This window comes from Xenopus laevis, chromosome 6L (genome assembly GCF_017654675.1).
Source record: "Xenopus laevis strain J_2021 chromosome 6L, Xenopus_laevis_v10.1, whole genome shotgun sequence".
Taxonomy (NCBI): domain Eukaryota; kingdom Metazoa; phylum Chordata; class Amphibia; order Anura; family Pipidae; genus Xenopus; species Xenopus laevis.
The window spans coordinates 162877667-162888649 of NC_054381.1; the positions used below are offsets into that span (position 1 = coordinate 162877667).

The 10983-nt window shown below is 45.0% G+C and overlaps 1 protein-coding gene across 1 annotated transcript; it reads left to right on the forward strand.

Annotated features, from left to right (window-relative positions):
* Positions 1 to 7360: 7360 nt before the first annotated feature.
* Positions 7361 to 10211, forward strand: LOC108719490 (claudin-23). The gene has a single exon (XM_018268355.2). It carries the CDS (start codon positions 8277 to 8279, stop codon positions 9117 to 9119), a length of 843 nt encoding a protein of 280 aa, XP_018123844.1. The 5' UTR covers positions 7361 to 8276; the 3' UTR covers positions 9120 to 10211.
* Positions 10212 to 10983: the final 772 nt, after the last annotated feature.

The following is a 10983-nucleotide window of genomic DNA, read 5'->3' on the forward strand; positions in this document are numbered from 1 at the left end:
AATCTCCCAAAAAACTAATCGGTGAGGAACATGTACCCAAAGATATGGTTGGGTGTTGCCTTAACTTTACTCCATACCCCTTGGTACCCCAGTTTATCGTTTCTGGGGGCTGTAGACCTTGGATTCACAATTATGAAGTCTGGCAAGTTTTGTCTGGTACCAATATGTAATGGACTGGTCTCCATTATTGAGGTCTCTCAGAGGGTCACACAGTGTTCTGCAAGGCTTTATGTTGCATTTGTAATGGGCCCCAGAGGAACAAATGGTGTGGGGCCCTGCAAAACTGTATTTAGGTCATTTAAATCTGTGGCTGCTGTTGAACTATAACTCTCTGCCGTCCCTGTGTCCCCATATGGGTAAAACGTGTTGCAAATATGTGGTTCTGGCTTTAAGTAGGATCCTTATAATATATATGAAAATAAGCTTTAATACCCTCAACCCTCACACTGACCCTTAATACTGTCTGTGCCCCCAGTCAAGTTGATGTACCCCACATTATGGCTGGGGCACATGGTGGCACCCTACAGTAAGACCGGAAAACTCCAGGGCACCATACAGTACAGCTGGGGCAGTCTGTGGTACCCGATAGTAAGGCTGGGACACTCCGTGGCACTGTACAGTAAAACTAGGACACTCCATGGCACCATAGAGTACGGCTGGGGCACTCAGTGGCACCCTACAGTAAGACTGACATTCCGTGGCACCGTACAGTAAGACTGGGACACTCAGTGGCACATTACAGTAAGACTGGGACACTCAGTGGCACCCTACAGTAAGACTGGGACACTCCGTGGCACCCTACAGTAAGACTGGGACACTCCGTGGCACCCTACAGTAAGACTGGGACACTCCGTGGCACCCTACAGTAAGACTGGGACACTCCGTGGCACCCTACAGTAAGACTGGGACACTCCGTGGTACCCTACAGTAAGACTGGGACACTCCGTGGCACCCTACAGTAAGACTGGGACACTCCGTGGCACCCTACAGTAAGACTGGGACACTCCGTGGCACCCTACAGTAAGACTGGGAAACTCCGTGGCACCCTACAGTAAGACTGGGACACTCCGTGGCACCCTATAGTAAGACTGGGACACTCCGTGGCACCCTACAGTAAGACTGGGACACTCCGTGGTACCCTACAGTAAGACGGGGACATTCCGTGGCACCTTAGAGTATGGCTGGGGCAATTAAGGAGTTTGCTTCTCCCTGTCACACCCTTGGGATGCCACAGACTGAAGGAGAGGGCAGATGATCCGTATGTGAGAGGTGGGGCAGACACAGGGGGTCTCTATACTGTGGAATCTTTCTCTTTTGGGATCTTCCTGATTATTTGGGTGGGAAACATTTTCTCCCAGTGGCTTGTGCCAGACTGATAAAGGGAATGTGAAATGGGCCCCGGCATATTGATCATAGAGGGCCCCATATTGTATCATGTCACCAGTTTGTGTTCTGTTCAGCTGGAAGTGAGTTCTGTCTGTTTAAATGTCATAGCGCCAAATGTCTTTATATAGTAAGCGGGGGCGGAGCTAACTAGAATAGGCACGCCCTAGAGGATTATTTGGAATATTGGCAGGTATGATATATACACACAGGTATGTCCCACATCCATCCATCAGCTGCAGTTCAACTACAAAGCCCAGCCTTCAGTGGCTTCTGGGAAATGTAGTTTGACAGGTCCGTCCGTGTGTACTCGACAGCTGTTTGGTGGTCTCATCCCCCCCATGTGCTTCTCGGGCTCAGTTTACATTTAGGGAATAGGCTCTTTGCTCTTCAGTCCTTGGATGTGAGTTTTTCACTGTTTCTACAGATCGATTTCATTTTATTTTTATGACTTTAATTTATTATAAATATGAAACGACTGGAAGAGAATAGAAATGGACTCAGTTCTGTGTTTTCTCTCCGAGTCCAACTGTCCTGTCCCTTCTTTGCTCTGACTAATGAGTAGAAATCACAATAAATTCACCCGAATAAACCTGGAAGTCAAGTGTCATGTGATTTTTATTTCTTCTGACTCCGGCGCCGCCCTAGAGGTTCCCTGGGGTCCAACACTCTCATCCCTTTCTATTTCCTGAATGGGGTGGGGTTATATGATTCTATGTCATCAGGGGGCGGGGAAATGGGAGGAGTCAGGGAAGGGTTACCCGTACACTCATGTATGTAGCCTCTATTGTACAGCGCTGCAGAGTATGTTGGCACTTTATAATGATTAATCTTCACTAGAGGAGACAAGAGACTTCTTTGCAATGTTCTGTAATGTCCTAATGTCTCCTATAGAGGGCACACACACACACACACCCATTACACACACACACATTACACACACACTACACACACACACACATTACACACACACCCATTACACACAAACACATTACACACACACTACACACACACACACATTACACACACACCCATTACACACACACACACACACACACATTACACACACACCCATTACACACACACACATTACACACACACCCATTACACACACACACATTACACACAAACACATTACACACACACTACACATACCCATTACACACACACACATTACACACACATTACACACACACTACACACAAACACATTACACACACACCCATTACACACACACCCATTACACACACACACATTACACACACACACACACAAACACATTACACACACACACATTACACACACATTACACACACACACATTACACACACACTACACACACACACATTACACACACACCCATTACACACACACACACACACACACACACACACATACCCATTACACACACACACATTACACACACACTACACACAAACACATTACACACACACCCATTACACACACACACATTACACACACACATTACACACACACACATTACACACACACACATTACACACACACATTACACACACCACTTACGACACACACACATTACACACACATTACACACACACACACATTATTACACACACACATTACACACACACATTACACACACACACACATTACACACACACACATTACACAACACACATTACACACACACATTACACACACAACATTACACACACACATTACACACACACACATTACACACACACATTACACACACACACATTACACACACACACACATTACACACCACCACCACATTACACACACACCACACACACACACACAACCACACACACACACACAAACACCACACACACACATTACACACACATTACACACACATTACACACACACACACATTACACACACACATACACACACACCATCACACACATTTACACACACACCATACACACATACACATTACACACACACTACACACACACATTTACACACACACCCATTACAACACATTACACACACAACAACACATTACACACACACATTACACACACACACATTACACACAACACCCATCACACACACACACACACACCACACACACACACACATTACACACACACATACACACACATACACACAACACACAACACACACACACCCATTACACACACACATTACACACACACACCATTACACACACACACATACACACACACACACACACACACACATTACACACACACACATACACCACACACACACACCACACATACACACATTACACACACACATTACACACACACTACACACACACACATTACACACACATTACACACACACACACACACACACACCATTACACACACACACATTACACACACACACACACAACACATTACACACACACCACATTACACACACACACATTACACACACACACACATTACACACACCACATTACACAACACCATTACACACATACCACACACATTACACAACACACACATTACCACCATACACACACACATTACACACACACATTACACACACACACATTACACACACACACATTACACACACACATTACACACACACACATTACACACACACACATTACACACACACACACACATTACACACACACATTACACACACACACATTACACAAACACATTACACACACAAATTACACACACACACATTACACACACACATTACACACACACACATTACACACACACATTACACACACACACACATTACACACACACACACTACACACACACACATTACACACACACATACCCATTACACACACACACATTACACACACACTACACACAAACACACACACCCATTACACACACACATTACACACACACACATTACACACACACATTACACACACACCCATTACACACACACATTACACACACACACATTACACACACATTACACACACACCAATTACACACACACATTACACACACACATTACACACACACACATTACACACACACATTACACACACACATTACACACACACACATTACACACACACACATTACACAAACACATTACACACACACATTACACACACACACATTACACACACAAATTACACACACACACATTACACACACACACACACATTACACACACACACATTACACACACACACATTACACACACACACACTACACACACACACATTACACACACACCCATTACACACACACACATACCCATTACACACACACACATTACACACACACTACACACAAACACACACACCCATTACACACACACATTACACACACACACATTACACACACACATTACACACACACCCATTACACACACACACATTACACACACATTACACACACACCAATTACACACACACATTACACACACACATTACACACACACACATTACACACACACATTACACACACACACATTACACAAACACATTACACACACACATTACACACACACACATTACACACACACATTACACACACACACACATTACACACACACACATTACACACACACACACACATTACACACACACACACACATTACACACGCACACACACACACATTACACACACACACACATTACACAAACACATTACACACACACACATTACACACACATTACACACACATTACACACACACACACACACACATTACACACACACATTACACACACACACACATTACACACACACACATTACACACACATTACACAAACACATTACACACACACACATTACACACACACACACATTACACACATTACACAAACACATTACACACACACACATTACACACACATTACACACACACATTACACACACACACATTACACACATTACACACACATTACACACACACACATTACACACACATTACACGGTGCTGTAGAATATCTGCTGCTCCAGACCAGATCCAATGACTTTACTCGTGAATGTCCCACCGTTATACTGATGATGAGTGTAAGCTCTTGTGCAGTTGATAAAGTGCAATGAAGAAAGGTCCATTGCAGAGAAGTGGGAGTGAAATAAAAGCCCATAGGAGACAGATTTGGGGTGTTATTGATCAATAGCATACCTCCCAACATTTTGGAAGTAAAAAGAGGGACAAAAAATTTTTTTCCGCACGTAGCGCAGCAATTTTTTTGACCACACCCCTTTCTGTGGCCACACCCCCTAATTACCATGCTCGTTTTACAGAATTTGGCAGGTTATGAAAGTTTGAAAATATTTCTCTTTATCTAAACTGTGTTTTTGTGTCTCAAAATTGTTACAAAGTATCTTATTTGCACCTGTTAGCTGTTCTGGGCTCTCTGCTAAAAGCCAATTAAGTGAGAAACTTTGTTTCTTTTTCTGGCTGTTCAGTGCAGAGAAAAGAGGGACTTTCCAGTACAAATGAGGGACTGCGGGTTGAGCTGTCAAAAGAGGGACTGTCCCTCCGAAAAAGGGCCAGTTGGGAGGTATGCAATAGTCGGGTCGTTACTCTGCTCTGTGGCTGTTGCTGAGAAATAATCACAACATTAGCAGAAAGTGAGAAGCTGATGTTACAGGACTGATTAGGAATCAATTCTGCTGCTCTAATGGGACTTTCCTTATGTGGGAGGGTCATTAGGATATTTGAGGGCTGAAATTAATGTCCCCACATCTGACACATTAACCTCATCTCTCTCAGCAGTTTCCTCATTAGTTACAAGAGGGGCGGGGCCAGAGGGGCAGTTACAGGATCCTCGGGGGCGGGGCATGAGCAGTAGGAGGAGGGTCTGATGTCCCACTAGTGATGTTGGAGCCACACAGTCCCGTCAGTAGTGTTTGTGCCCCCCAGTAGCAGCGGGGACTGTACAATAATTACAGAGACATTGGGGGGGAGGGACATTACGTCACTCAGGGCCAGTTTGGGGGTCGGAACGTTTCTGTCCCAGAACATCAGCAGTCGCTTTTCCCCTCGGTTAAGGGACACGATGTTTCCATAGTAACAGCTCCAGTGACTTCCGGTCTGAGTGTGACTTGTTCCGGGCGGCCCCTCCTACCCACAGCCCCGAACCCCGAGTGCGACTATTTCTCCAGTATCAACCGTGAGGGGCCAATCAGCGTTGTCCATGTGCGGGAGGAGGGGATAACATAGAGGAGCCAATCAGCGCAACGTCTCAGCACTAACTGTGGGCGGGATTAACTTTTATTTCCTCATATGTTGTACTGGCCACGCCCCTCTATTATTTCTATTGGCTCCTTATTACCCCTCCCCCAGCTCTTATTATTATACCGTCACCTCACTGACTCCTCCCACTCACTGACTCCTCCCACTCACTCCTCCTTATACCAATAAATGTATTGTCTGTATTATTATATTAGTGTAGAGAGAGGAAATACCCTCCCCCCCATGTTATATCAGACACTGGGGCCCAACTTGTGCTGCTGTGACACCCCCCAAATATAAATCATGTGCTGCACCTCCCCCCATATATATATACTGACAACTTCCCCCACCCTCCTCAACATAATTCACCCCATCTCTCTTCCTTACTACTCCTCCCCCATCTTTCTACCCCACAACCCCTCCCCCATCTCTCTTCCTTACTACCCCTTCTCTCTTCCTTACTACCCCATCCCCATCTTTCTACCCCACTACCCTTCCCCCATCTCTCTTCCTTACTGCCCCTCCCCCATCTCTCTTCCTTACTACCCCCCCATCTTTCTACCCCACTACCCCTCCCCCATCTCTCTTCCTTTCTACCCCTCCCCCATCTTTCTACCCCACTGCCCCTCCCCCATCTCTCTTCCCTGCAGCTTTTCCTGGATGAAGCACAAGTGAAGAATCTCATCAGAAGACATAAGGGTAAGTGACATATATATATATATATAGGGGATGTTACAGGGAATGCTGGGAAGTTGTGTATAGCAATGTCTGCTGCACCCCCTCATACACATTCCTACCCCTCCCCAACTTCTCTCCAGGCCGGACTCCCCTTGTCCCCAGTTTTCCACTGAATCAGATTCACATGTAAATTTTTTAGTTGAACTATAACTCTCATTAGTGTATTTATTGGGGTGTCTCAGGCCAGACGTTATTTCTGGGGAAGGATATTAGGCTGTGTCCCCCCTGTGCTGGGAGTTCCCCCCCCCTGTGCTGGGAGTTGTTCTCTCCGTTCCATTCCCACATTCTCTACATGTAAAATCCACAGGGAACTCACAGAATCCCCAGTTCCCGCGTTTCTCTCTATATTGCACTTTGTACAGGTGTTGCCCCTTTTAAACAGCAACTCCCGGCACCCTGTGTGTAGATTTGTTTATCCTGAGCTCCGACCGTCTGAACACAAAGTACAATAAATAATTTGTTAACAAGTTCTTTGCCAGTCCCTAGTGAACCCTAGAAGACCTCCAGTATTTCCCAGGTAACGAGAGTTCACTGCTTCCCCTACCTGCTTGTGTTAGTCATGTGACCCAGGACAGGTAAGCCAGGCCCCTCCCACAAGGCAGCATTGCTGGAATTGTTGTGCTCTAGCCCCGCCCCTTCTTCCTGCCCAGGACATTTGGTTTCTGTCGATCCAGTCGGAGTGGTTTCAGTGTGGCCATAAAAGTGGGTGTGCGACTGTGAGTCGGGTGAGATCTGTCTCTGCTCCCATGGGACTGGCACAGCCGGGACAGACTGCGGCACAATAACAAGGGTGGCAACTAGCCCAGCTGCTGTGGCAACGTATATATAACAGCGCCAGGGAAAACTCCTCCCAGCAGAAGATACGGAACATTTGGCTCCTGGGCTGCCCAGTCCATAGAGTTTGGCAGAGGAGGGTGCTGGGTGCCCATCAGCTCAATTCCAGCAGCACCCACAATTCCCTGGGGCAGGGAGATCTCCCAGTGACAGCCATGCGCACCCCAGCAGTGATGATCATAGGGATGGTCCTGGCTCCTTGTGGGCTGGTCCTCAACTTGACCTCCACCGTTGCCCCAGCCTGGCGGCAACTTAGCCAACAGGTGAACAAGCCAACAGACAAAGTGCAGCGTCAGGGCATCTGGGACATCTGCGACGAGACCGTCACTAGCCAGTCCAAGACCTGTGGGATCCCCAATATCGAATACTTTGCCTTACAGGTTGTGCAGGTTGCCCGGGCTCTCATGATCACGTCTCTGGTGGTCACAACCCTGGGCATCGTCGTGGCATCACTGGGCGTGCGATGTTGGCAGGATGAGCCTCACAATCTCCTCGCTGGAATTGGGGGGATAGTGATCTTCCTCTCGGGGGTCCTCAGCCTGATCCCCGTCTCCTGGTACAACAATGTTATGTTCGGCTCTGATTCTGGCAGTACAATCCAGGTGGACTACGCTCTGGTGCTGGGCTATCTGGGCAGCTGCTTCGAGATCATCGGGGGCTTCTCGCTTGCACTCAGTTTTATTCGCGGCTGTATGGACTTTATAAGGAGCAAGCGCAAGACCCCCACTTCTACCCTGTACTATAAGCAGAACCCCCAAAGCCAGGCCTCCAAACCCACCAGCGTCTACAGCATCGGAACTGGCAGAGACAACCTGGGCTACAGTGTGGGCAACGACAACTACGTGCAGGGAGGTGCCAGTCGTTATGCCCCTTCTGAGGTGTCTGTGCCCAGGTCCTACAGGAACCCCTCGAATGTGACAGACAGGGAGCAGTCCCGGGGCCCCCGGCGCCCCACTAGCCAACTCAGCTCCTTGCCCTGTGACTCCGACCTCTTATAAACTTTCTTGTGAATGTCAGAACCTGAACCTCTTGTTCATTTGCACAGATCTGGTACAACTACAACTCCCTGCGGACAAGTGACTTTTGGAGAATGACACAGGCAGAGCCTCGGGGGGATCATTTCTATAATGAAGGTGCAATAAAAGACTCCGCTGATGAAGGGACTGTATAAAGCTGCTCCTTGTCTCCGGCTCTTGTTCAACTACAACTCCCTGATGGCTTTGTAACAAAGTCTCTCACACTGGAACTAACAGACCTGCATGGGAACCTACAGCTCAGTCTTATCCTTCAGTCATTGTGGGACAAAGTCGGGATCATGGAATAAATGACATTAACAAACAAAAGTGGGTAAAGAGGCCTAAATATCCTAATGAAATTTAATCATTTTGCTCCTAATCATTGAGTCTATACATTGAGTCTATACATTGAGTCTATACATTGAGTCTATACATTGAGTCTATACATTGAGTCTATACATTGAGTCTATACATTGAGTCTATACATTGAGTCTATACATTGAGTCTATACATTGAGTCTATACACTGAGTCTATACATTGAGTCTATACACTGACTCTATACACTGAGTCTATACATTGAGTCTATACATTGAGTCTATACACTGACTCTATACATTGAGTCTATACATTGAGTCTATACATTGAGTCTATACATTGAGTCTATACACTGAGTCTATGCATTCAGTCTATACATTGAGTCTATACATTGGGTCTATACCTGTACATTGAGTCTATACACTGAGTCTATACATTGAGTCTATACACTGACTCTATACATTGATTCTATACATTGAGTCTGTGCATTCAGTCTATACATTGAGTCTATACATTGAGTCTATACACTGACTCTATACATTGAGTCTATACATTGGGTCTATACCTGTACATTGAGTCTATACATTGATTCTATACACTGAGTCTATACACTGACTCTATACATTGAGTCTATACATTGAGTCTATACATTGAGTCTATACATTGAGTCTATACATTGAGTCTATACATTGAGTCTATACATTGGGTCTATACATTGAGTCTATACATTGAGTCTATACATTGAGTCTATACATTGAGTCTATTGAGTCTGATAAGGGAAACATTCACTTATGTCACCTTTAAGTTAACTTTTAGTATGTTAAAGAATGGCTAATTCTAAGCCATTCTAAGGCTAATTCTAAGCAATTTTTCAATTGGTCTTCATTATTTTTTCTTCTGACTCTTTCCAACTTTAATATGTGGGTCACTGACCCCATCTATAAAACAAATGCTCTGTAAGGCTACAAATGTATTGTTATTGTTACTTTTTATTCCTCATCTTTCTATTCAGGCCTCTCCTATTCATATTCCAGTCTCTTATTCAAATCAATGCATGGTTGCTAGGGGAATTTGGACCCTAGCAACAAGATTGCTGAAACTGGAGAGTTGCTGAATAAAAAGCTAAATAAGTCAAAAACCACAAATAATAAAAAATGAAAACCAATTGCAAATTGTCTCAGAATATCTCTCTCTACATCATACTAACAGTTAATTTAAAGTGGAACAACCTGTTTGAAACTATTTCTGAGCAGAGTGTAGACTAAGGAGTGACTATAGCAGTGAATGCTTCTAAAAATGCCATAAGAATAAATAGTGTGTGAGTCAGTTACACAACGGCGCCTGGAAATTCTCCTGTTTGACTGGTATTTCCTCTTAGTTTTGTTTTTACACACTTTGTATTCCCTTTGTCTTGTTGTTTTGTTACAAGATTCATTGTAAATAGGGAGGGGGAGAAATAAATACATGAGATGCCAATGCTCTGAGTCACACTCACAACTAGAAAAGCTGCACGTTCTATAGGGTTCGTTC